At 40.7% G+C, this 27,750-nt stretch overlaps 2 protein-coding genes across 7 annotated transcripts in view; both read right to left on the bottom strand.

The window, feature by feature from the left end:
* Positions 1-110: 110 nt before the first annotated feature.
* On the bottom strand, positions 111-17,985 carry usp19 (ubiquitin specific peptidase 19). Of its 5 annotated transcripts, XM_026367468.1 has the most exons (27): positions 17,911-17,985; positions 17,638-17,813; positions 16,248-16,631; positions 13,682-13,810; positions 13,272-13,402; positions 12,561-13,136; positions 11,366-11,747; positions 11,009-11,165; positions 10,817-10,888; positions 10,394-10,509; positions 9,586-9,824; positions 9,214-9,406; positions 8,842-8,975; positions 8,470-8,628; positions 8,099-8,209; positions 7,882-7,992; positions 7,634-7,735; positions 7,409-7,549; positions 7,175-7,293; positions 6,923-7,066; positions 6,417-6,805; positions 6,188-6,298; positions 5,493-5,709; positions 4,926-5,078; positions 4,589-4,755; positions 4,289-4,464; positions 2,097-3,166 (listed from the first exon to the last, which is right to left on the bottom strand). In XM_026367468.1, the coding sequence occupies exons 3-27, from the start codon at positions 16,465-16,467 to the stop codon at positions 2,882-2,884; spliced, it is 4,734 nt and encodes a 1,577-aa protein (XP_026223253.1). In that variant the 5' UTR covers positions 16,468-16,631; positions 17,638-17,813; positions 17,911-17,985; the 3' UTR covers positions 2,097-2,881. The 5 variants fall into 5 exon arrangements, with proteins under 5 accessions (XP_026223255.1, XP_026223256.1, XP_026223253.1 ...); XM_026367470.1 differs by lacking the exon at positions 2,097-3,166 and adding an exon at positions 111-895 and having other exon boundaries at positions 17,638-17,947; XM_026367471.1 differs by lacking the exon at positions 2,097-3,166 and adding an exon at positions 111-895 and having other exon boundaries at positions 9,586-9,818; positions 17,638-17,947.
* A 2,417-nt stretch (positions 17,986-20,402) lies between these two features.
* Positions 20,403-27,750, bottom strand: part of lamb2 (laminin, beta 2 (laminin S)) — a 29,013-nt gene continuing 21,665 nt past the window's right edge. For both annotated transcript variants that reach the window (XM_026367981.1, XM_026367982.1), the window contains exons 22-35: positions 26,195-26,419; positions 25,859-26,076; positions 25,676-25,772; positions 25,275-25,456; positions 25,005-25,195; positions 24,681-24,865; positions 24,206-24,447; positions 23,489-23,692; positions 23,132-23,276; positions 22,815-23,022; positions 22,554-22,695; positions 22,052-22,228; positions 21,806-21,965; positions 20,403-21,689 (exon numbers count right to left, since the gene is read on the bottom strand). In XM_026367981.1, coding sequence (XP_026223766.1) covers positions 21,553-21,689; positions 21,806-21,965; positions 22,052-22,228; positions 22,554-22,695; positions 22,815-23,022; positions 23,132-23,276; positions 23,489-23,692; positions 24,206-24,447; positions 24,681-24,865; positions 25,005-25,195; positions 25,275-25,456; positions 25,676-25,772; positions 25,859-26,076; positions 26,195-26,419 — 2,513 coding nt within the window. In that variant the 3' untranslated portion in view covers positions 20,403-21,552. The remainder of the gene's footprint in view (positions 21,690-21,805; positions 21,966-22,051; positions 22,229-22,553; positions 22,696-22,814; positions 23,023-23,131; positions 23,277-23,488; positions 23,693-24,205; positions 24,448-24,680; positions 24,866-25,004; positions 25,196-25,274; positions 25,457-25,675; positions 25,773-25,858; positions 26,077-26,194; positions 26,420-27,750) is intronic.

Raw genomic sequence — 27,750 nt, 5'->3', positions numbered from 1 at the left:
TTTACAAAGCAGAATGACAAAGAGTGAGTGCATTCTTTACTAATAAAATGATATAAAACAAAAAACAAGTAGGTCATCAGCAGTCTCACTTTTTATTTTTACACAAGTTGCTACTATTTCAATCCAAGCTACTGAAGACCCTGCCACAAACAAAATCAAACCAGGAATTTCTCAAAAGAAAACAAAACAAAGGTTTACACATTTACACACACTGTAACAACTCTCACTCAGTCTCCCTAAATTACCCTAATAACCTAATAACAAGTCCGGTCAGGTTAGCAGTGAGGTTTTGTAGCTTGAAACCAGACCACAAGGTGCGTTGCTGCATGGAAGCCTGTAAGGCATCCCACTGAACTCTGTTAGGCATTTGAGGATGAAATCATGTAGCAGAGCTGCCAGAGTGTGTTAGCTTCTGTTCATCTGTCTGTCAATATGCACTGAATGAATATACTACATATACAGCTTGATAAGTCTTTATCAATGGTTAAGTATATTAATGTGTGTTACATCTACGATGTGTGTGTCTAATTAGTACTGAGTACACATCTATATGTGCATCTGAAGGTCTTTCACCAATGAGTGCAGTTGAATCCCACAAAAGGTCACCTCCAGATCTTCTAGCATTGCACTGTTATTCTGACACCTGCTTCAGATGCCTGTGTAATTGACGAACACTGATGTGTCTCTGGCTGAGGAGCAGCTTCCACCTTGGACCATCAGCTCGAATCTGGGTTTTCTTCAGGCCTCACTGCAGCTAATCCACCTCCTCCATGTTGCTGTAGGATGGCGCTGCACACTCTCCGGAGTGAGCAAAGAGGTCGGCGGGAACCTCTGACGGCAGCATAGGTGGTCCTTCAGGATCCAGGTCTGGCCCAAATAGTGACTGGCTAGAGGCCTGTAAAATAAACCAGTGTTAACAATAAATCGTGCTGGTTTATTATTCTGGGAGAGTTCTTCTGTTTGGAGAAAACAGTAAGGATGTTACATAACTTAAAAAAAAAAAAAAAAAAAAACGTACATGAAGTCTATAAACAAATGGACATTTATTTCCAAAAGGAGTACAATGCTTTGTATATTAGAAAGCAGCATTTAAATGGAGGTATGTCAATACATTATTGCAGGGAATTAGATTATAATTTATGTTTAAATACAGTACTTGCAATCATTTTTATCAACAATTCAGTAACAAATTATTTTACAGGCAGACCTTACAATGTTTCCTCACAAAATACCAGTTAGCATTTTATAGCAGACTGCACATATACAGTTTTGTCTTTCAGTCAGGTCCATTTAAATCCAGTCAACTTCACCAAAACCCAACAGCATTTAGATGTCCTGAAAACAGCTAAACTTGTGCTAAAAACTCCTAAAATTCAACTTTAAGATATCCACTGATCCCTCTTCTCTGCTGTTGACATTGTGTGCTATGTTCTTAATGACAGTAGTGTATGCTGCAGATCACAAGCTTTATCTTATGAAGAATTAAAAAGAATAAACTGGATGGACTTTAGCCTTGCATATATTTGAGTGAAATATTCACAGTCTGACGGCGCACTGAACTATGGCGAGCATTTAAGGCTAACATAGGTCAATCTATGGTACACTGCCTTAGTACTAGCAGAGAACTGGGATTTCCCTGAGACCCAAACACATACACAATAAATGCAGAGCAAGAACATTTCTGGACAGTTCTAAGAATAAGAAAGTGTAGAGAAAGTGCTGATTTTGGGGGAACTTTAAAACTTTAAAACAAAGCAGTCAATAAGCTAATGCTTGAGCACTTTGAAACGTACATGTTTAACTGTATTGGGCCAAATGTTTAATTCATGTTAGAGCTCTGAAAGAACTGTCTATAATCAAAACCTCTGGAGTTTTTCCAATCATATACAAGATGATTACATTCAGAGGTGTTTGATATGACCAAGCTGCATCATCAGTGATTTGCCCATCTTGTTTTGAAGGATTTTAAAGAAGGAAAAGCATGTCATTGTTTACTACAATTCTAAATCTGTACCTCACTACAGCATGGCTTAGAAACAATAAATAAAAAGCAACAAAAACCAACTGTGACAGGTGTTTAAATTACATTAAAAACAAATGTAAATTAGGGCCATTAAAACGTGATGGCGGGCGAACAGGAGCGGACCAAACTTTTCAAAGACAAAGACTTTTCGTGTGTGTGAGAGAAGGCAACAACAATGACTCACACAAAATATAAGACATTCTTGTTTCTTGACATAGCATATTTCAACTGAGTGTTAACCTGACTTTTCCCAGACATACGTCATTCATCTATCTTGCATTCGTATTGCAGAAGTTGCAATCTTATAATGTAGTGCAAAACAATGGCCTTCAGAATGATGCCTTCAAGTGTCACTCAAGGACAAATTTCTCTCTGCACTACAATCATTTTCCCCACAAGTTTCAACTTTCAGCTTTCCTGGTCCTTGAGTAAAGATTTTTCCTAAGGACTTTGTTGCTTAACTTTACTTCACAGTCCCATGTAGGTGATAAAGGTTGTCACAGCTGATCATCTAAGAACTGCCGTCAAACAACCTCCTAAAAACTGCATCCTGGTTAAGTATACTAGAAGAAAGAGTTAAAACTATACACAAGGCACTGTAGTGAGTAGTTTAACTCTTACTCAATATATTCTACAGAGGCCCTTGTCCCAAGTAGTGCCTGAAGTATTTTAAAGTATCTGAAGTTAAACATGCACTCCAAATGTTGCAGTGTTGGATTGATTTGAGAACCATTTTAAGAGCCTCACTAATGGATGACTCAGTTCCTAATAAAGCAGCGAGTGGAAATATTAACATTTTAGTTTAACATCCTCTCCTTGCTTAAACAACCTTGTGCTCTAGCAGAAGTTAGCCAGCACTTAGGTCCAGCTGGCTTTGTAAAGAAGAGGATACACCAAGTTGATAAAAAGCGCAAACACTGCAGTCAGTGTGCCCAGAACAAAATATCGCACACAGTCATCATCGGGATAGTCGGACATCCTCTGTCCACGGTGCCGTCGCACCAGCCCTTCAGTTCTGTCTTCATCTTCCTCATCTCTGTTCCTCTGTGTTTGTCGCCTCCGCAGCACAGAACGGAACAGTCCACGGGGGCCCTCGTCGAGCCCCTCCTCTTCCTCCTCTAGTTCCCGCCATATTAGAGAGGCCTGCGATTGGCGGAAACCGATGTCAGCTTCGGGGAAAAGTCGTGGTCTAACAAATACTTTGATTATAATTAGAAATCTTCAGATCTATCGCACAGTAAATCAATGGTGCTGATTACATGTATGTGACAGTTAAAGGGCAGCATAAGAGAGACTGAGAGGTTTGTCTTTCAGAAATTAGATGGGCGTGTGTGGAGGATTTTACATTTACACGTACATTTAGTCATTTAGCAGACGCTTTTATCCAAAGCGACTTACAAGTGACTTTACATTTTAGTAAATTACAGTTGAAAAAAATCTGAAGTACAAGAAAAGTGCCCTCCAATCTCTTTCTTGGCAAATCACACTGAAAAATAAATGTTTTATAAATTATACCCAAGACACTGGACATCAAGGTATATACCTGAAGAGAACTCTGAGGTAAATGGTTTCATGTTGACAGTTGAATTAAAGATAATCACAACATGAATATACACGTTGAATTGTTTTAAAAATACAAATGAAGTAAGATTTACAACTTTGCCACTGTAAAGAACCATTCATCTCTTTTTTACCCAACTGGATCGCACATGGTTTCAATTCATTATCAGCATCGAATGGCTACAGCCAACCACCTATGCAATAAAAGGTAACTGTTAACACAGCGCCGTGTTTCTTTCCTTCGTGTTCAGAAAGTCAGAATGGTCATCGAGACAAAGGCGTCATGCTCTGCATTTTTAGCAGTGCACTCCTCTTCAGCTACTTAAAAAACTAAATGTCACAAGATGCTAATGATACCCGACAACTGAGCCCTGTTGAGTTGACATTAACAGACAAACTCAGTAATGGATCTATTCATTAGGAACCCACTAGGCCATTAAGCATTTCAGACCAAGAGCAAGAGTAAAAAGTGGTACCGCTTCTCAGAGGCAGTTTACACAGCAGCAAAGGACAAATCTGTCATTTTGTTTCAGTTCCATGAAAGGATTTAAATTTCTGGTTAAGCATCTTTTTAAGTAGCAGGCACAACACATGATATCATCACTGTAAACAGATGCTCCTATTTGTAGTATTTAAATTAAATCTAAAACTTGGCTGCATTTTAATGTGTAAAAGCCTTTTCTCTTGATGTTGTTATTCCCTCACCTGGCTGGCAGTAGCTCCTGCACCAGTGGACGACTCAGCTCCTACAGGCCTGAGGAAGCGTGGTGGCCTCTCCACAGGTGAGTTTCGTCGTCTGTAGAACAGGACGTATGCGTAGCGTGTCACCACCTGACTCTCCTCCACCATTGTCACCGTGCTGTCATCAAAGAGACGCCAGCCTGCAGGAAAAGGAGAGTGGGTAGAGGTGTTGAAAGGGAACATGGGGGAAAAGCATGTCACACTTGTCAAGAACTACCAACAGAAACTGTACATAAAAAAGGGAATAAACCTCACTACACTCACCAACATCACTGCGCTGGCTGTTCTTGTCACTTGGCAGACGAGCATATGCCGTGTAGTGCCCTCCTATCATTCCTCCATAGTGGTTGATGACTGCATACAAGTCATAGATGGGGGGTTGTTGCATTTCGTCCTTCTGGCCAATACAAAACTTACTGAGATCCAAATTCCTACAAACAAGATGAAAATGGGTGAATACAGTGATCCACAAGTACCACATGACACTGACAACATGCTCCTATTGTGAATACATACATTAAAACAATGTAAAATTAAACTGATTAAAGCAGACATAGTTGGATCGATTAGAGAATAATATGTAGGGTAACCTCTACTTTACCTGACAGGGAAGTCAACCATGTCATTGATTTTATCCCTCCAGATGAAGCTCCTGAATGAGAAGCGTTTGAGCTGGATAATCAGAACATTGGGGAGACGCCACAGCAGCAGCTGCTTAGAGGCCTCACGATGCTGCTGGCACTTTGGACAGTACCTTAAAATGATGTGTTAAAATGATCAGTATTCTGCTCAAGTATAAGAAGAAGTCAATTTTGAACTGAAAACAAAGAGTCAGTGCTAGACCAAAGCTATTCACAATTTATATTTAGTCATTTGGCATAACTGTAATTCAAATCTGATCTGCCAGCTATCAGATTACTACATTCCGTAACCTTCTAATCACTATTTACAGTAGCTGGTTCGAAATTCTGGTATGTGGCTGCTCCAAATGCATTTATGTGGTTATAAACCCTGAAAAAAGAGGAAATGCTCTAATCTTTAAATATGCTATTCTCAAAATACAACTTTGGACAGATTGAAGAGACTGAAGAGACTGAGACCGAACTGAAATCAGAGAGACAGGAAAAATACAATATACATCACTTATTCAATAAGTGGAAACTCCTACCATGCCTCCTCCGGTGCCAGCACCTCTGGCTTGGTGAAAAGGTTAAGGCACTGCTCCAAGGTGAAGTGTCCTGCTCTAGCAGTTTCACTTAGAGAGCTGGGGTCCTCATCATATTCCAGTTCCTTGGAGCTCACCAGGACGTACTCCTTCAGACGTTCATTGTTTTTCCACACCAGCTCCAGGGTCACGTCCTCTGGAAGATCTGCTAGTGCATCCTCTGTAGTGGTGGGAAAAGAGAAAAACATGATGCCAGCTTTCGTTAGTAGCAGCTGTGAGCAGCATAGGTTTTTCAGGTTGAGATTTCATTAGCTTAGCATGTTGCTAATAGCACTTCAAGTATAGTTTGTAGTAACACACATTATGCACATTAGATTAGGCAAGGCTGAAGCTATCTTTCCCAATTCATTAACAGCTTTAGCTTGTAAACATGTAACCATCCATCAGGAGGTGTTGAAGCTAAAGGTATTTGCAACAATGGTATATGACAAGTTAATTACACTAAGCCACTGTAGGGGGAGCCAGACAACAGAAGTAATCTTGCATTACTATAGAATTACAGTAAATCAATACCCCTCTTGCCAATTTTAAAAAAGCCAGAACATTTAAATTCAACATACTATTTCTACCAATATGTAGAAATAGGTTTACTAGGAATCAAACTAAATATCAGTATTTAACATAGTTTCTGATCGTACCTTTCTCATCCAACCTCTGTTCTTTGCCATTAGAGTCCAGCAGAGCTATGTAGAACTGACTAGCATGACCCGATGCTGAATCATTTGGATGTTGATACCCTGTTACTGCAGCTGCAAAATGTGGCAAAAAAGAGAAATAACGTGTTACAGAAATAAACAAAAACACACAACAGCAAAATAAAAAAAATGTAATTACAAAAATGCTCAAGAATATGTGTTGTGTTATCACCTTCTGGTCTCACTGCCTTCTCACAGGACGTTTCTTTTTCAGCATGAGGGTCCAGAGAGCAGCAGGAAGTTGTAGAGATTGGCTCAGAGAATCCTGAATCTCTAGTTTGTGTGGTGGAGATTGAGGTCTGGGAGGACGAGATGTCTGACTCCACAGAGTGGAGGGCAGAGGCCTGAGCATACTCTCCCTGTGATTCAGGCAGCGCAGACTGCTTTCCCAACTCCACATCACCTGATCCTACAGTACTGCTACCACCTATAGCTTCATCACCGGACCCATGACCCTCAGGAGAACCTGCTGGCATTGACGGGAGCTCTACCCGGCACTGGGATGTGTCAGGGGAGGTCCTGTCTGACTGGAAAGGAGGCTGGAACACGTTAACAGAAAACCTGCACAAAGAAAGAAAACAGTCAATGAACTAATGTATTCTTACTTATCTCATTTGAATGTGCATTAATAGATAAATTAGCTAACACAATGTAATGTTTTCCAAGTAGACCATGTACCTGGAATAACCCTCTAGCAGTTGGGTGAGACGGGTATAAGAGAGTCGAGACTCTGGCACACTGATCAGGAAGGGCAGACCCACGTTTTCTACATTGGGTCGACACAGACCCTTGTGACTGGGCCAGTGGGTCCTCTGACATACTCTGGGAAGAGGACAACACAGGGGTTAAGATGTTAATAGAACACTACATGTGAAAACACAGTGCAAGGCTGATACAACGTGACAACACGACAACAACAGGAGAACTCACTGATTGCAGTAGCCCACACGATAGCAGCGAGTGCATCGCTTCAGCTTTTCTTCCTCAGATCCTGGAGGCTTCAGGCAGGCAGCACACTTAGAGATAGGGATATTGGGTACCTGGAGTTTCTGAAGGGCAGACAGAAGGCAAAGGAAGTTTTTTCAATATTTGCATACACTAACATATAGAGGATGATTAACAAAAAAAATGTGCAAGCAGGCCTTTATTTTTTTTTTTAATTACCTGTTGCACTCTGAGCAATACCACTCTCTCTTTGGCCAGTTCTTTGGAGAGCACCTCAAAACAGAACAACATGTCAGAGGACGACACGGTGTCTAGGGAATGGGACGGCAGAAACATGCGGTGGAATCGGTTTTTCCCCACCTGTAAGAAATGAAATAAAATTTTTAGTCCAATCTTTAAAATGTCCAGCATACTGTAGAATTCTGAATGTTGTAAATGTCTAACCTCTGCGAGTCTGAGGTTTTCTGGTTTGACCCTCACACTTCTGGAAATGGATTCGAGCACTTCAGCAGTGCTAGAGTTCTCCTTGCTTACACTCACCAAAAACTAGACACACATACACAGAAAAGTGCATTAAACAGTGGACACTTAAGATATGTTTACATTTTCATAATAAACCAACATTTTTTTATTACTTTTAAATAATTGTCAGTGAGTTAACTCATAACTAAAAACCAGTTATTTTATATTACCTTGATGGGTTTTTTATGAGGTTCCTTAGCAAAGTAGAAAACTGATAGCACCTTTTGCTTCTGGGGCAATGGGACTGGCAGGTAGAGGAAAGGGTCAAAGGTGATAGACACCTGAAGAAAACAGAGAAATAAAGGATAAAAAAAGCCTTTACACATCTTTCTAACATGGTAAAAATTTTATTCTGAGAACACATTTCGAGGTAAGTTATTCTGTCACCTTGGAGCATGTGGGGCAAACAAGCTTGGATTTGAACTGGCCTTGGAAGAGGTCTACTATAAAGGAATCGTTTCTCATCTTATGCCTCTGCCATGCCTCCTCTGCCACCACCTGCAACAACAGACAAAACATCATCGACAAGCCTTGACTAGACAAAAGGTAAAAAGGTAGTTGATGAAAATCAACAAAATAAGTTTCTTTAGTCTGTGGTTAAAGTAATTTTAGAGAAAATGACTATGCTTGTACAGTGTGAACTAATTTGATAGAAAAAGAACCCCAAATCACCAATCATAGAATAAATGCAAGTTAATTTTTCTCTTTCTCAAACCAGACCACCTCTAAATGTCTCATAGGTGGGGATACAAACATACCTCATCCAGCCGTCCATCAGAGTCTACTGTCTCCGTGTATGGTTTATTTTGGATGCGATTCAAGTCCTCATGGAGCCCATCCAGCAAGAAAGCCATGAACTCCTGGGCATCATGCTGGGCGTAACCTGTAAACTGACTAGCTTTACTGGCCACAATTGCCTGTGAGGTTATAAACAACAAAAGATAGAAAAGAGGAAATGAAAACACTGATCAAATTGTCTTTCCTACATTTAGAATGAATACATTTCCCCTGGTTGAAAAGTTAATGTTATTTTTACCATCTATGTAGTCAAGTAAAATGTTTCTTAGCCAAAAAGGACTTTGTTCATTCTTCTGTTTATTCTTTACATAGAGATTATCTCTTTTGCACACCTTGAGTTTTGAGGGTTGGAAAGCGTGGTGTGTTCCTTTCCAAAGGGCCCTGAGCAGCACAGCAAATCCGATGGCTAACCTGCCTCCTGTTCCTAGCGGATTATTGCAGTTGATTTCTGCCTCAAATGCTCGATCTGAATGGGCACAAATAATGCACAACTCAGGATTCAGGTATCAAGTGAAAATGCCGCTGGACATACAACCTTACATTAATAAACAGCAACAAAAGGAAAATCATCATCTCTATACCAAAGAACTAATGAAGCACATTGTGTAATATTTCTTAGCACCATAACTGGCTGCTGTTTAAGACAGCAACTACCAATTCTTTTTCATATAGGTTCAAATTAGGTAGTCAAATACAAGGTTTACCATGGAAGTAATCCCTGAGTTCTCTGGTGTTAGACAGGGACTGGATCACACTGTTCATGAAGCATGTGTTGCCAAGATTGACCAATCCTGTGAAACCAGGTAAGCACACCTTCTTCTCCTCCTCTTCCTCATGTCGCTCATTGGTGGCAGGAGGTGCATGGGTCATAGGCTGCACCATGCATGTGGGCTTAGGCTGAGACAGGGAACACACACACCCATTCTACTATTTAGACCAATTAGATTTTGAGCATAATTTCTGTCTACTAGCTATTACATTACACTGCATATAAAAATGACAACATCTAGTTTCTTCTGTCTTCTATTCCACCTGACACATCTCTTCAGTTTCTGAAGGGATTATTTTTAACTCACCGTGGTAACAGTGGGCTCTGGCTTGGTGATAGCTACATGCTCAGAGACAGTGCGAGAAGCCACAGTATCCAGACCACCATCCTCCACTCTAGGGGAGGCCTTAGGGGCCTTGGGTTTTTCTTCCCCAACTCTTGGAGGTTCCTCCTTAGCTGGAAGGTTGTGTTGGCTGCTGCCTGGTTGGCTCTTCTCCATGCAGGCAGGACTTGAGGGTACAGCGACTTTGGCGCCACCCACTGCACCTTAAACAGAGGAGAATATAGCTTGTGGTTAGAAGATGAAGGTCAAGATGGAAACACTGGACATGGCTGAACACTATTAATAACCGTGACCTGTCACATTCTGTGGCCCTGTGTGTACTGTGTGAAAAATGACAGTTTTCCCTGTAATTACTAGTAAATGTGGAAAAATTCCAAATAAGTTATTATTAGGAAGTAATTCAGAAATTGCAGAACCAAATAAACTCATCTCCTCATCGATTCCTTTTTAGAACAATGTCATGTGCTTTCATTTTGGAATTTATAAAATTGAGCTCACAAGCTTGTATCTCCTTACTGGTCGAGTTACAGATTTAAAATTCCAGTCACAGAGAGCCACTGAACGAGCAGACATCTCTCTCCTTTCCTCTCTTTGTTGGTGCTTCTTTGCACTGGAGCCAGTTTACCATGGAGCTGAGCCATGTGCCCATACTAGCTTATTATTGCGATTGACAGACAAATATGACATAATCACAGGAGTATATTTTACACAACACATGAACAATCAAACAGCTTTTACTAGACTGTTAACAAGTAGAAGCTTGGCAGCAGACCTTGTGTGGCAGGGGCCTCCAGACCTCCCCAGCGCTGGCTGTGTCTCTTCTTGAGGGTGATGTCCACACGGGATGGGGTGAAGGAGTAGCTGCATTGCTCAGGTTGGATCAGGTTCCTGAAGCATAGGAGAGAGAAATGTAGACAAGTCAGATTAAAGGACAAAGTTAACAACATAATTGCAACTCATTAGCTCACTACCGATCTGTGATCCTTATATCAACTCAACTCAAGTTTAAAGTGGTTGTTTGTTTTTTTTTAATGAATTATATAATAACTGTCTTATAGACAGACATTTAAATGATGACACAAAAAATAACAGTTAGGATTAACTCCTTAAATACGTACACTTTCTATTTTCATTTCAATGCACCATATTTGATACTGAATACACTAGTTATTAAAAATACTTGTACAGTAAATACCTGAGTTTCACTTGCCACTTGAAGACTGTGTTTGGTCCACAGTCTGAATGAAGCCGCAAAAAATTTGCATCACTGCAAGAAGATGACAAAGAAAGACGGATCAATCTAATGTTGTAAGATCATTTAGCTGTTAAAAAAAAAAAAACATGCCACGTGGGGTAACTGTGCTTTTAGCATATGCACATCTACTACCTTGTCTGGAAGATGAGTGTGAAGTCCTGTTCTCTGAAGATGACCCTGGCTGTGTCCCTGCAGATCCCCTTCATGTAAACATTAACCACCATCAGGTCTGCGCCCTTCTCATACGAGTCGTTCTTTACAAATTGTAGGTTAACCATCGGTTCTGGGGCTGTTGGAAGTTATTACAATTATCAACAAACTCATATTTAACTGATGCATAAAGTAAGACATTATTATTAGAAGCACAAAACTTGCACATCTATCTAAATACATGTTACGTACATTAAGTGAATGTCAATCAATCAAAAGGGTACAGTCCCTTACAGTTAATTAAGAACAACTATAATATAATCGAGTTTTTCAACTCACCTTCCTGTTGCTTAATTTCCAGAGGTTCTTCCTTCGATTGGTCCCGCTTCTCCTCTCCATCACAACTGCTGTGCCCCTGAGCTAGACTAGACTGTGATGTGCCTTGTTTGACAGTCATGCCAACAGGTGGCACTGGTATTGCCTCTCCTGACTCAAGCTGTTGGCAGATCGGAGTATCCTGCTCTGAGTCCAGCTCCGCAGGCCTTTTCTCTAGCTCAGAGTCCGTTGTATCTCCCAGCATTTCAGGAGCAGATTGCGCTTCATTGTTCAAGCTGATAGGTTTGAGGCAGTCAATGGAGCTGATGGGAGCTGCTGTTTGGCTTTCACTGTCACGTGCTATTGCTTCAGACCTGTCTGAAGGCTGGTTTTGCTTCTCTGCCACCTGAATCATAAAAAAATACATTATCTTTTAAAAGTGAATTGGGTGCTTACAAGTGATAGAGGTCAATATGTTCATGGGAATATCTTCATTTAAATTTACATTGAGTCATTTGGCAGATGCTTTTATCCAAAGGGACATAAAAGTGAGATACAAGGTACAAAGGCAGGCAGGTAAGTGTTAGGGGTGTTGCCTAAGGACCCCTACCGGAGGTAGGCCACAGTTGGGATTCGGACCCCAATCATCTTGATTTCAGTGTACAGTACATTATCACTTCTTTGGTGAGACGTCAAGCATCTGCAAGTTTCCTTTTTTTGACCATAGATGCTGTGAAGACACTTCACTATAATGTACACCGGAGACAACAACTAGCTATTGTCACACTCACTACTCCTCTTCAGGCAAGCTGTAGTGTGAACAAACTGCGAGGCTGGTGACAGGTTCACTACCAACACAGGCATTGAGTTTGTTTATAGAAGAAGCTATTAGAGAAGGGTGCTGTTAGTAATAATAATTAATTCTAAAAAATACTATTCTAGCCCACTGTTTTTTTTTAAGTCAAGTTTCAACATTCAAAAAACTTTATTAATCCCAGAGGGAAATTGTTTTTTTGTTTGTTTTTTTTTTCATAGAATGAGACAGGCCCTAACATTCAGGCTTCAATGGTCATGAACACTACTGAAACAAACAAAAAACAAAAGCTTAATCATATTTTCACTGCAAAACAGTTTAAATAAATACAATTTATCATTCCAAATGAAAGCCAACCAGTTAAAGTATTCAGATAAGCAACTGCAAGGTTGCAATCGCTCTCACCTGAGCTTTCTTGGTATGGCTGGCAGCAGCAACAGCAACTCCAGGTCTTTGTTCCCGACCCATGCCTAGTCTCTCGGCTCTGTTGTCTCCATCCTTGTGTTCTGTCTGTGGGCTCCAACCAGCGGGCAGGTGTGTTGGTGGAGCTTTGCCATTAGACTTCACAGAGTTTGTGTCCCTGTCAGCTGGTGAAATAGCCCCCTTGGTGGATTTGGGCAGCCGTGCAGTCGTGCGCTTAGCACTGGGTTCCTGAGGCTGCTGCTCGCCTGTCGTGATAGAAACAGGCTTGCTGGTGGTGGATGGGCCTTCTACAGTTTCACCTTTTATCTCTACAGAGTCCGTAGTGGCTTTGTCACATGCTGGTTTGTTTTTCAGACATCGCTTGACACCCCGCTCAGCTTTGCCACTGTAACGTCTTGACTCACTTTGTGCAGGTGATGAGGGAGGCTGGGGCTGGAGTTGTGGCTGTGAAGAGGACAGTTTGGGTTTCTCTGATGACTCCAAGGCAGCAGGCTTTACTTCTAGTTCCTTGGCATTTTTGGTCTCTGCAGGTGCTGCCCCCTTCTCCTTTTTGTTTGACTTAAGCAAAACAGAAGAAAAACAACTTTATTGTTTAGATAGGACACTGGGGAAAAAAGTATCCAAAATACCCCATTTACAGTATTAGTGCAGATAAAATGAAGATACAAATATGAAACATTTGCAATGGTTCACCTTAAGTGAAGGCCAAATGTGAAAGGGAATCTTCTTGTGCATGATGACATGCAAGAAACCTCCCTTGTACTGGACTCTGCTACATGAGGCTTCAATTTCCTCCTGCAATTGGCAGCTCCACTGTCGTCCATCTGAAAGATGAAAACACATACGGATGTTATTTAGGCAGGCCTTGATTCACGCACTCAACATAAATGTTAATATTACAGTAAAACCAAGCTATAAATAAGACACAGATTATAGTATATATGTTCAATTAAAGATTCACATTGTCGTGATGTAAACACGTTTAAAGTTTTTAAAGGCCTAAACCCAAATATCCAGCTATGCTTGTTTTTATTTTTATATAATTTAACCAGCCTAGCTTCTTTCTTCTCATTGACAGCATGTTACTCTGTACTATGACATACCTGGGAAGCACACCTGGCAGTGTGTATCAGTAAAGGTTGTATTGATGCCCTCCATCCTCTGCATCTCCTCACCACAGCGCAGTCTGACAGTCACTTCGTTGACATTCTGCTTCCAGTCCACAAACACATCTTTGAACAAAAAAAAAAAAAAAAAAGAAGAACATACACAAATAAGAGAGAGCAGTCACATAGAGGTCACACATACACTGCAAATATATTTTAAAGATTAAATAAAATAAAACAGTCAGTCAAATTTAAAAGCTGTGCATGAATTAAACAATTTAAAAAAATTAAATAAAAATACATTTAATACTAGTGGACACATTACATTTCTGCTGCCCTGAGAAGAAACACACTGACATGCACATACTCATATATTCACAAAGGCCAAACCATTGCATTCATATGCTCAAGTGGGTCATGCCAGAGCACTCAGGCGTAGACTGAAGCAGATACAGTAGTATGGTGAACTCAGCACTGACGGGACATCTAAAATTATCTGCGCTACACAAACTGTAAACCAAATAAATAAATGCATATAAGCACATTATCAACCTCTTTTAGAAATCATGCTACAAGCAATAGAGATAGCTTAAGATACAAGTCAAGGGTAGACAAAAAGAGATCCCAAGGGGAAAACAAAAAAAAAAAAAAAGTACCATTTTTCATAGTGACATCTGAGTTCTGGCGATGACCAAAAATTAGATACCATCCAAAAAACAAGTCAGCAATAGATTCCTTTGTAGCAAAGAAGTCACGTATGTAACAATCACACGCAGATTTCAATTTAGTCTTAAACAACAAGAACTAGAGAGTCCCGACTTTCCCACTGTCACTTCTTCGCTCTCTCACGTAATCGCCCTACAAAGATCCCAAGCAACACCCAATCCTTTCCAGCTGGCGAAAGTTGTATCCCCAGTGAAGCAATGTCAAAGTGTACTCATGGCAGGACACAACATCAAGCCAAGATTCATGACATCATCTTTATTTGCACATATGATCTAGTGTGATCTGCACTGCTGATAGCTAAGTAAACGAACCAGTAAGTTTGTCTAAGTAAAATTTCAGTTGTTTCACAGATTTAAGCTACTGAAATAGGCAGTCTGTCTATATGTGCAGAGAGAGAGTTTCCCCAGATAGATTATAGACTGACACACTATCTGCTAGAAATACAAGACATCAGCATGACAAGACAACCAGCAACTCAAACAGTGTAACACACAATCTTCTAGTGGAAAATTATTTCAACATCAAAACAGCACCATAGCATATACCCAAAAAGAGTAAATGAAGTAAAATGTCTACTGGTAATACACCAACCAATCAGCAAGGTTATATATACAACAAACACCAAATCTAACAATATGGATCATCTGCCAAAGGACACAATGATCAATATCAAATTTCATGCTGGTTAATTATTAAGTGTTGTGTCAAACATAGTGTCATCAACATAATATCTACTATTAAAGTTTTACTTTGACTGACGGATCCAGTTATGTTAATACAAGCTTAAGCAGCTAAAAAAACATAGTCCAATAAATTTAGCAAGTCTGTTTCCATTTAGTCACACATACACAAAATATTACATAATGAAAGACACTTTCCACACACATGAGGTGGCATGTAATGCTGGTAGCTACAATACATACTATGTCCTCATTTTATAGCAAGTTGTGTGGTGTGGTGGCTGTGCCATAATTTGGCTCTGCTTTAACCAGTAGGCCATTTTTAGTACCTATATCAGTCCTCAATGCCGACACTCGGCATCTCATAAAACAGAAACAAAAAGTGAAACTGTTCTGCAGTGTTTACATGCGCCTTCATGTACTTTAGACTTTAATGGGATGGTGTTGTGAATAACCAGACTATTTGGTCATTATAAATCTGTTCTTCCAGGCACATCCATCACATGAAGTAACATTAAACCATTTAATTACAGTTTTGAATGGTTTTTATCATTTTTCTTTGTCTCAATAATGATTTCTGTGAAGGACTTTGAAGAATGATGTTTGACAAACAAACATGAAAGGATGAAATCATTACAGAACATCTCATCTATGTGTTTTTGTATTTTACAAAAAAAAAAAAAAAAAAAAAACCCAGAGCTAAACTGTGCTCATTATGTGGGCACATCATCTTACCACTTGGCCTGATGAACATATACATTGGGGCACGTGCACACAAGCGGTGACATACTTTTTACTGTCTTTAGTCTCACACCAACATGTTGATTGACTAATGGTAAGAACATACATATAAGTGCACCAAGAGATGCAACAAAGAATAACCACAAACTAACAGACATGAACAGAATAACACTGAACTCTGCTTGTTAAATATGTTATGAGGAAGAAATTAATTCAATATAGTTTATGTAGTTTGGGGAAAACAGTAAGTGTAACTGAGTTACTAAATGTACATTACATTTAAACTGTGTTCTATTATATTTACATAGTGACAATGTCTTAATCATTTTATTAAATTTTTTTAGGTTTTAATTGGACAAATAATTAGTAAATTACTCAAGAACAGATATTTTAACAACACTTTTAGTCCTACTTACCTTTCTTGACTTCTGCAATGACCCCGTCTACTGCTGCAGCAGCTGCTGCCCTCTTGGCCTCTCTGCTCTCCTGGTTGGCTCTGTCCTTCTGCTTCTTCTTACTGGTACTGGAGGATAGGTCTGAGCTGTTGTCCCGACCCCTGCCTCCTCTGTGCTGAGCCCCACCGCGACGGCCCAGTGTTTCATTACCTGCCACACTGCTACCACCGCTGCTGGCCATCTTCAGGCACTTGGCACTAACAGGCCGCCCGTCACTGGAATCACTACCACTGCTGGGGTCTGAATCTGAGGTGTGCCTCTTCCTGCCTGGCCCGGCTATCTTGGCGATGATACTGTCTGAACTCTCCCAGAACAGAATCAGGAAGGTTACTTAGGGAAGGGGACCTAAGACAGAGAAGCAGTGAATCATTTAGCAAAGAGGAGGAGGAACTGCTGGTATTATACATAATTATTTTGTTTATGTACTAAATGCATGGATGCAAGGTTAACCTGCCCAGGTGATCATGACAGTCTGCCTTTGCTGATTGGTTAATACGTTTACTCACACAGGGAGGGAGAGCGGTTCCCTGCTTATAACTAATTAGGAACACGTTGCAATAACTGCTGCAACAATGCTTAACGAAGCATGTGCACTCACATTTGTCCTACAGAAGGAAGGCTAAATATAACATTAGCCGGACTAGATGGACGCTGTGCTTTGCCTCGTTTCCTTAGCACAGCAACAGTATGTTGCTAGCTCGGACAGTCAAATGACAAAGGACAGTAGCCTGACACCAGCCATTTTATTCGGCATTCAGTTTAGCACATTTACTGAAAACACGGGTGGTGTTGTTTGAGCTAGCTAGCTAACAATACCGCTTCCCGTCTTCAGCACGGTTAGCTTGGTAGGGTAAGGGTTAGGCTAAGTTAGCCGGCCAACTACAGAGGTTCGCTTATTTTAGGGCACAGTGTTTCGGGCTGTCACTCTGCGGCAACGTAAAGTTGTGTTCCTATAGCGTCGGGTGGAGCGGAGATGGGATATTTTCACCGTTTTATCGAAGTTGTTATTAAAATTCTCACAACTGTCTTAATTAACTGACTAGAAACAAACAACCAGGTCATCAATTCATTCCTAAAAGAGAATTTTATGGGTTTAGTTTATCCGTCTAACAGCAGAACTAAACCTATTTTCGGTTTCTGGCAGCGCGCAGAACAGGTGGGACAATCAAACGCTCCTACATTCGAGCAGCTAATGTCATTAGCCACATACCGGCTAACGCTAGCCGATTAGAAACGAGTTGACATGGCTACCCGTTTTACACAAACCCCACGATGTGACATCACTTGACAACTAACACTCATCTGTGAGGTAAATGTCAGATCAATACTGACATTAAAACGGGAGACTTACGGGGCTTCACTATGGCAAGAATTCCGTTTGTGACACACAATAGCCGGCGACTCCTTCTGCTACTGCCGGCTGCTAAGCTCCTTCACGGCCGCGGGCCGCTCCGCTCCTGCCCTCACTCGAAACCCCGTAGTCCACGGTGTTTCTGGAATATTCGTTACTTTATCCGGGTCCCATTTCTGGAAAATGTAAACTACTTACTTCAAAGATTCAAACAAAAGACAATAATTAAGAAACCGTCCAGTGAGCTGCTGTCACACAGCTCCGGATCCCTACTTTGTTTGGTTGTCCGGCCGAAATGAGTGCGCGCACAGATCACTTCCTGGCTGGCGCGTTCACGTGATGTGTGTCATCTGTAGCTCGCTCACTCACACACACACTCACACTCACACACACACACACACACACACACACACACACACACACACACACACACACACACACACACACACACACGCCTAATTGAGAGCTTTTATTTTTTCATTAGCTTTTACTACAATATGTGACATTACTAGTGCATTTTACCTGACAGGTTCTAAAACAGGAGTCAGGTGCCAACACTGTGAGAAGTCTTACTCTGTGTAATAATTCTTCCTGTTCACAACATGCTGGTCACGACAATATTAACATCCACACTCATTCTTCTGTGCAACCATCTATTCAAATGTAGCTAATGTCTTTTTAGTGCAAAATTTCCTTTCTGTATTTGCGTTTGCAGTGTTTTCCTTTTGCGCTGCAGTCAAAGGAGAACAACAAAAAGAGGAAATTTGTACTGAAAATACTGCAACTTTGGAACATATCCATTTAATGTGACTGATTTGGAAGGCTGGTGCTTCACTACGTCTTCTGATAAACATTATGACACATTTTTGCACAGATGGAGGACTGTAGATTTTTTTAAACGCATTTTTGCACAGATGGAAGATGGTAGATTTTGGCCTCTTAGGAAGCATCTTTGAGGCCACTGTCTATTAAAAAATCTAGTTTTAATAATTAGTTTTGTGCATATTTATAAATAAATTAGTGTTTAGTTTGTGTGAGGCGCACAAGCAGCCGGTTGTTATTCCAGTGTAGGAATACTGGTTTGGTTTCTAGAGGTCTGGTAAGAATGGAAAGGGAGCTTCAGACTGTACAGCCCATGTAAAGTGAACAGTCTGTAGTTTCCACTTGCCAACTCTTTGTATGGGCACACTGTATATTCCTGCGGATATTTTTGCCAAAGTCCTCCACTATTTTTAGACAGGAGTTTTGTCCTAAAAGGCACCCGGGGCCCTGTGTCATCCTCTGAGTCTGCACTAACACAATGTTGATAATGATGATGATTCAGGCATTTTGGTGCTGTGTAATGTTGTTTGCTTCTCATAACCTAAGAAAGAGCATCCTGAGAAATAATCGTGTCACAGATATCTCCACTATAATCACTTCACATTTCATATTCATATTTGTTATTAATGAAATAATCCAACTGTATAAACGTTATCTCTGGGCTCATTACTGTTTACTTGTACACCTAAAATTTACTTTTGGTGTAAAAAATGAAATCATCAATGTTGCAGTCTACCATCACCAACCTAATCACATTGGTTCAGAGATCATAATTTGTTATATGAAGATCACTTTTATTATTCTATTCCCTTAACCTAAACATTGACAGTATATTGTATAACTGAAATAAACAATCCATTCAGAACAACTAACAGAATTTCTGATTTCCTTTAATTCTGCTGCACAGTAGCTCCTTAGTTTTTGCTTCTTTAAATCTTCCTTCTCCCACACCCAAACAACTGCATCTCTGCAGACTTTGTCAAAGGGTAGATCAAGGTCTTATGACAGCGCCCAATAGCACCCTTGCAGAACATAAAAATAGAAATGGGACATCTTACACCTTGCAGACCCTGGGGTGAACACATACATATTGAGGCCACAAGATAGCAACGTTAGAAAATGGAACAGTATCAAGCATGAGGGCTTTACTCATGATCTTAATGTGTACAGTGGCAAGAAAAAGTATGTGAACCTTTTGGAATTTCATGGTTTGCTGCATTCATTTGTCATAAAACATTATCAGATCTTTATCTAAGTCATGTGTATTAACAAATATAATTTGCCTGAACCTTTATGTCTTTATTGATAATAAAATCATAAAAACCTCATAGTGTCAGTGGAACAAGCATGTGAACATTAATAATCCTAACTGGAGTCAGGCGCTACCATACCTGGAGTCTTGTTAAAAAAATTAGATTGTAGTTGTGAACTAGAGCTACTTTGACTTTAACGTATTTGTTAGCTCAAAACAGTACGCTTATGTGAGTCATGCCTCACCAAAAAGAGCTTTCAGAGGATCTATGATCAAGAATTGTTGGTTTACATAAAGCTGGAAAGGGTTACAAAGTGATGTCAAAGAATTAAATTCACCAGTCTACAGTTAATCAATCTACAAATGGAGACACTGTGGGACTGTGGCTACTCTCAAGAAGTGGGCAGCCAGTCAAAATGAGCCCAAGAGCACAAGAAAAAATGGTTAATGAGATAAAGGAACAACCGAGTGACAGCAAAAGACTTGAAGGCATCATTGGAACTGGCTAACATCTGTGTTCAGAATATGAAAGAGCTAAAGCCGTTCTGCTAGAAAAATGGGCTGAATTCTCAAAAAAGACAATTCTTTGTGTTATTATTTTAGGCACACACAATTTCAAAATGTTCACATACTTTTTCTTGCCAATTGTATGTGAATTTTAACTCCTGATAAAGAAGCTCAAAGAGGGTACTTCAACACATAGTTCAACTTTATTCACAAAACTGTACACTTTAAAACATTTACACAAGCTTCTCTTGTTATTTTTGCTTTGGCATCAGTTATCAAAGTATGTGAACAAAGTTAGTTTTGGAGTTTACACACATTGCCATGCAAATAGTATGTGAGTTCATGTTCAATATATTGGCATAGTATAAGGCACAATTCAACACTGTAGAATACTGTCACTTCAATAAAGCAACAATTACTGCAGATTCTATCTGTCACAGTTTATTTTTTAAACATTTGAAATCTGTGCACTTTAGAACGATTTGACCATCTGTCAGTCAGCTACAGTAGACCGTGATGTCTTTTATCAGTTCTATCTGATGGTTGTTGGGATATTTCAATTGGAACCAAAGGTCACTGACATACTAATAAAGTGATCAATACTTGCATCCCTCCAGCTGTGCCACTTGCATATAGGCTACTGGTGGCTAATACTGCTCTGGATATTATTCCTAGGCAGTATCAGTGTTAAGCCATCCTCCTACTCCAGGTAGAGGTGGTTTGTGGGCAGCTTCATGTCTACTGGCTTAGCAAGTCAAAAAGTTAATTTTATTTTTACAAAAAACGTTCATATCATTAGATCCCCCCATATTTCTATACAGTCATACATAATACAAATGACTCATAGCACCATAGTTTGATCCTTAATGAAAAGCAATGTCCATAAATCTACACAGGAAGTCTAGTGCCTGTACTCCTATCTCTATTTTGGCATCTATATAAAATAATATAATAATAATGATATAATGAATAAAACCTTCATATTTCACTGATATTTATCAAAAATACATTTGAACAGATCCTCCATGAGTGTATGTCCTCACGCACCTAAAGGATGTTGTGGATATTGTCCACTACATTTAATTGAAGCCCTCTTGCAGTGACTACAGCTCATTATAGGTAAGAAAACGCTACAGTTGTACAATTCTGTATATTATTGACTTTTTAAAAATATTATTTTAACTTTTTATATTCAAAACACAAATTAAGAATAAAAACAAAATGTGCACAAACTGTCAGACAGCCTTTACATGTTCAGTCTTGTAGTATCTAAAGGAAATTGAAGAATAACATGTTGATGATTATCTTATTATCTTATTATATGGACTAGTGAGTTACTGGCATGTGTTGTAGATCTGGATCTGCTTGTTAATGTCATTGAGGATGGCTTTCATCTTGTCCTCCAAGCCGTCAAGTTGACGAGCTTTTCCCTCCAATCTCCTCTGGTTCTCTTCATAGTTCTTCTCCAGCTCTGTGAAAAAGGTTATTTAATGAGTGGTTACACAGGGAGACAACAGCAACATGTGGTGCTAATTTAAGGCTTTCTTTCTCAGAATGAGTCATTCTGCATATATGTTAGATAAGCACCTGCTAGTCTCCTCAGCTTGTCGTGGGCATCTCTCAGTAGTTCCTTTGCTTCATCCCTGAGTCTCTCAGCCTTTTTCTTGGCATCTTGCACAGCCTTGGCCTTGGTGTCAACCCGTTGCTGCACCTCATTGTATTTATCAGTCAGCTGGCCATCTAAAATCTGGGCATCAAGACAAGAGAAAGGTTTAGCCGTGTACACTTTTAATGAGGCAAAGTGCACACATACACACCCACGTAGACACAAACCTGCTTGGCTTCGTTTGCCTTGTCTCGTGCCATGGTGGCTGTCTCTTCAGCTCGAGCCGCTGCCATGCTGTTGTTGGCACGTTTGGTCTTCAGGGCATTGATTTCCCGTCCCAGTGTGCCCAGGCGGTCCATGGCGTCTTTCAGATTGGCCTCACTACTGGACATTTCTGTCTCAATCTGAGGGACAGGTCCAAAAGCAAAGTGAATTCTGATACTAATACATTGCTGTTTAATATATGAAATATATCATATAATATAATATTATTTGAATGGCCAAAACCATGTAGCTGAGAGTCATGTATGATTCTGATCAATGTTTGAATCATTACTGTAAAAAAGAAATAGAACACACACCATATTTTGATATGGACAACTTTTGACTCACTTATTTATAAAACCAGCAGATAGGGAGCAAATTAGGTATCATGGAAACATTCATATAAAATAAGTGGGTGAAATCACACGAGTGCTAATGGAGCAATAAAAATCTTATGCCTTTTACCTGTTCTAGTTGAGTCTCAGTCTCCACAATATCAGCTTTAGCTCTTGCTATGGCCTTCTCTGCCGATGTCTGGGCAGTCTTAGCATCCACCAAGGCCTGTTTTACTGTCTCTGAGGTACTCTTAACCCCCTCAGCATGATGCCTTCATAACAACATAAAGTTGTTGAAAGTGAGTAAAAGAAAAATCATCATGAAATGCTCTTGGTTGGTACAAACAATTGTAAATCAATATATTTGTTTAGTCTTCTCTACTTTGACTACCTTGCCCTCTTGGCATCCAGCAGCAGTTGCTCTGCCATTCGGACATCATCCTGCGTCCGCTTCAGGATTGCATCGACGTTGGAAAGGCTGCGAACCCGTTCCTTGATTTCATCAGCAAGTTGTCTGATCTGAAGGGGCGAAGCAGGGATGGAGAGCTCCAACACACGGTTTGCCACTGCCTCAATACTGTCTGGATCTGCTCCCTCCTCTGAGAGAAATATCAACATGAGAGATGGCAGAGTTAACTTAGGAGGCTAGATTAAATAACTCTATTATTCTATATGTAAACCTATGTAATGAATGTATTAAAGACTCACGCGTGAGGAATTCTCTGATCTGTTTGATGAGGTCTCTTAGGTCATTGTTGGAGCGCTCCACTTTATTCTTGGTGACTGTGGCTTTGTCCAGAGCAGCTTGAGCTTTGCCCTTGGCCTCCTGTGCCTTAGTCCTGGCTTCTGCCACCTGAATGAAAGCAAAAAAAGCTCAGATGACACAGACTGCTGACAGAACTTCTTCACCACAGCACCAGCCAGAAACTCTTGACAAAATGCTTTTTTTCTGCTTCCTGTACAAATATTTTCACCTTTTATGAGTCACGGAGTCAGCTCTGGAATTTTGTTGACATAAAAACTAGCAGAACAGAGAGATGCAATAAATATACCAGCAGGTAATACCTTTGTGAAGAGTCCTGCCACCTCTCCCATAGCTTTGTTTAGCTCCTTCTCTGCGTGTTTAGCTCTCTCCAGTGCATTGTCAGCTGCTGCTACAGCACCATTACAGTTCAGGCCTCCGCAGTGGCGGTTCCCCTCATCATCACGGCAACCCGCACCTCCACAAGGGCTTTCCCCACAGGGAGCATCTCCAGGGCTACCACAGACCTGTTGGAACATGGTGTATTGGTATAATCGTAGATGTTATCAGCAGTATCAGGTGTATAAGTAGGACGGAAACACATCTGTCGTTTACTGTCCTGCATAGTCCAAACACCCTTTTTGTCATCAGTTTTACCATTTAAATTAATGACCACATAGAAAATGAGAAGTCAGGCTTACTTGGCTCCCGTATGTAATTAAACATATAAATTTTGGGGTAGGAGGAATCTTAATTTTGTTCTTCTGAATCACATAACCAAGCACAATAGAGGAAAAAGCAGCTCATGTTCTAGTCCAGTAGCTGTAATTGCTACCTCCGCTTACAGGAGTAGCAGAATTTCACTGGTACTTCAAATCCAATTTGCTAGGTACTGAACTGTTGTATTATTTTTACTCATTATAATGTATATTGTAGACAGATGAATATAAAAGAATATACATTTTATGGACCATAAATGATCAAAATATAAAACTTTACTAGGGCTATCAAATGTATAAGAACAAAGAATAGGATCAAACCTTCTCATTGATCTTCTTCATGTCCAGACCCTGTGCTTTGGTGTTGAGATCTCCGAGGGCACGCTTGTTTGCAGCATTTTTACGGTTGAAGTCGTCCTTCTTGGCAGCAATTAGGCGCTCTGTACGGCGGCGGGTGTCTGCAGATTGGCTAACTGTGCTGGGCTTGGTTGTTGTTGATTCATTAGCACGCCGCTCCGCGTCACGAGACTTGTTATAGGAGCTACGAATGCTGTCGTATGCACCTATACAGCAGTGTCAGAAAAGGAAATTTTCATTTACAGCACTGATGTACAGTAGTTTGAGGGTTGTTAGAGACTATAAATCCTTGACTTGGGAACGGAAAGATAAATAGCATTAGAAATAATAATATGATGCTGCCTATGGGGGAACATGAGTAGGAAAATGTAAAGTTTAAATGGAAGAAAATTTGGAGTATGGAGATTTAACAAAGACTATTCTTCCTCTTTTTCCTCACCAAGGAAGTTGGAGTTTTTGAGAACATCCAGTTGGTGGTGAAGCTCCTCTGAAGTGAGTTTTATTTCTCTCGCCTCTCTCTCTAAATCACTCAAGTCCTTGCTTGCCTCAGAGTTGCTGTCCTGAACGATGGTTAGGTCTCCTTCCAGACGGTTCAGGTTGTCAGTGGTCTCACCAATCTGTGCTCTACAGAACAAAGAAGCAACTTTTTTTTTTCTTGGACAAACTTGCTATAGGGGTGAAAGATTAGGCTGGTAACTAGAACAGCCTGGCATGAATACCAGAAAACAGAAAATGTTAATGCGGTGGGATGCTGCTACCATACCTAAGATCCTCAGTAAGCTCCATTAGCGTTGCCACAGCTGCAGCAGTGGCGTTGCGTGCATTAACAATTCCCTGAACTTGTGCCAATTTCTCTTCTAGGTCTTTAAAGATCTTCTCATAGGCCCCAGTGAGTCCAGTGGTCTGAATCTCATGAGCACGCGCTGCCAGAGCCTTGGTACGCACTGCCAAGTCCTAGTATTGAGATGCAATTGTAAGAAGTAAGTAAGTATGTCTCATTCTTAACAAATCAATTTTAAGTATCAGACCACACCTGCACAATGCGGTCCCAGTCCCCAAAGCACTGATGACAGGGCTGACAGTGGGGGAACTGGCCAGAGAAGCCTCTGGCACATTGATCACAGCGGACACCTGACACGCCCTGCTGGCAAACACAGTGGCCGGTCACGCGGTTGCACTGAGAGGTTTCAATGCCTCTCCAGTCACAGTCACACGCTAGAGGGGGGGTAAAGAAAGGAGGACAGAGCATGCACAGTATGAGGCCAGTGCAAGGTGCTGTCAGTTTCACACACAGACAAACTAATTTGTACTAATTATTCAGCAAAACAAATGGAACCGTACCACCTCTTTGATTAGCTGAATTACTTTTGCAGAGAAAGATGTGGTTTTCATAACAGCATCTCCCAAAACCAGGTAAATCTTGATATTGCTAACCTCTGCACTGTGTTCTGGGGTCTCCCCAGTAGTTCTCCTGACAGTCAGTGCAAGTCTTGCCTCCAAAACCATCACGACATTGACACTGACCGGTAAACTTCAGGATAGAAAGAGGAAAACTGTAAATATAAACATCAATTCTATGTGAACATACACGTTTTTATTAATTAAAGTGTTTTTTACCTCATTACATGAGGAGGTGACAGAGTTGTTGGGATCACAGCCGCAGGTTTCACAGCCTCTCCCGCTGGCCAGGTTCCAGTGGTTGGGGGCACAGTGGTCACATGTTAGACCTATGACGTTTGGTAGACACTGGCACTGGCCTGTGACACGCTGGCACACACAGTCCTCACGCTCCATACACTGGCTGCGTTCAGTACCCAGGAAGTTACATGTGCACTCTGAGGGGCAAACAGGCAAAAAAAGCATCATTACAACAAAGGTTTTTGGAATACAACTAACAAGAAGCCAATCTTTTATTTTTGTTGTAGAGGTTTTTTCAATTAACAGGTTACTCACTCCTGCAGTTGCGTCGGGAAGCGTCTCCGAAATAGCCACTCTTGCAGATGCCACAGTTTGGTCCTTCAGTGTTGTACAGGCATTTCTTGCACTCTCCAGTCTGCCTGTCACATGAATCCACGTCTGACATGTCTATGTTGTTGTTGCACTGGCACGGCTGGCAGTGCCCACCAGGCTGAGAGGGGTTGCCGTAATAACCCGGGGCACATTCCTCACATCGAGCACCTGAATGGGTGGAAAAAATCAAAGAGCAAACAGAAGGATACATAAAGTGGAGGAAGGAGATATTGCTATTTCTATACAGTAAAATATATTTACATTAAGAATAGGTAAAGTGCTCTACAGGAATTCCCAAGCTAAGGTGTATAAAACAGCAAGAAGCATGAAACTTGTGAAATTACAGTGGAATCAGGTAATTCTGGTTTTATAAAGTAACAAGGACCCTCCACATTGTAAACTAGGACTAGAATGTTAAGTGTGACTAACACAGTATGTTCCTTCATAGTGTTAACAAGTTCTCATTTGTCTTTGTTGTTTTACCTTCAGTCAACTATCTGATTATATACTAGACCTTTACTGTATATTAGTTGCTCATTTGGATTCTGTATATCACCATCTATACCACTGAAAAAGGAGACGAACGCCTCCTGGAGTTTTTCAGGTGAATTGCCTTCCTCTTCCTGTACGTTTAGAAGTCAGTGCCAGACAACAGACGGGTCCTAGCCAATATCTGAAGACCAGTAGCATTCAGTGTGAAGCATTGTGCTTGATCTAAAGCTAGACTGACGCTGTATCTCTCTCTATGACTGCTCAAATGATCTGGGTCAGGTCCTTGTATTGGAAACATTTACACAGACCTGGTGCAAATCTTTTTTTAACCACTAAGTATTGTTTTAGGATCAATTATTTGTACCTTTAGTTTTGTTTAGAGCACAGACAGTCACAGAGAAGCATTTTGAGAGGGTTTGGCATTATTTTTTGAGCCAGGTTTCACACATGGGCACGAGTGCACTGTGGCACAGCACCATTGATGGGAGGGGTGCTGAAGCCATGCATGGGTTGGATTGGTAAAGTGGAGGGTTGGTGAAAAACAGAGGAGGAGGATGAGGGAGAGGAGGGAGATAGGGGTCAACCACTATTACTCACGCTTAAAAATGGTCACCCCGGAGCGCTTAACAATCCCTGTGCCAGTAATACAGGGGAGGGAGGAAATGACAGGTTACCATTCACCAGAGCCCTCATTGAGTTATGTCCTTTGTATTGTCACATAAGGTAAAAGACTGGAGTTGTATCACTAATATTTTTAGAACTTCTCTGGAGAACAGTACAACCTCTGTGGGTGACTCAGTGGAGTAATGGAAGTAACCACAGCTTCTCTTAATACAACTTACAGTAGTTGAACAAAACATGAATGTTGCGGGAAAATGGATAAAAGTGTTGGCCTGTTCTAGCACCACTGTCTTCTCAAAGCTTGGCAAAAGCAACTAAACAAGAGTCTACAAATACGCTAGCAGCTCTATGAGGCTGTACTTAGAAACACACCATTGTTCGCATGT

Source organism: Anabas testudineus, chromosome 7 (assembly GCF_900324465.2).
Source record: "Anabas testudineus chromosome 7, fAnaTes1.2, whole genome shotgun sequence".
Taxonomy (NCBI): domain Eukaryota; kingdom Metazoa; phylum Chordata; class Actinopteri; order Anabantiformes; family Anabantidae; genus Anabas; species Anabas testudineus.
This window is presented reverse-complemented; position numbering and strand designations above follow the sequence as displayed.

What these genes read in the sequence shown, in the direction of transcription:
- usp19 (XM_026367468.1), bottom strand. Translation starts at nt 16,467, where the DNA reads ATGGCCAGCAGCGGTGGTAGCAGTGTGGCAGGTAATGAAACACTGGGC. An exon ending in CATTGCAGAAGTCAAGAAAG is followed by an intron (nt 13,811 to 16,247) that starts GTAAGTAGGACT and finishes TTTTGTTCAAAG; the next exon opens with ATGTGTTTGTGGACTGGAAG. An exon ending in GAAGGCAGTGAGACCAGAAG is followed by an intron (nt 6,299 to 6,416) that starts GTGATAACACAA and finishes CACATTTTGCAG; the next exon opens with CTGCAGTAACAGGGTATCAA.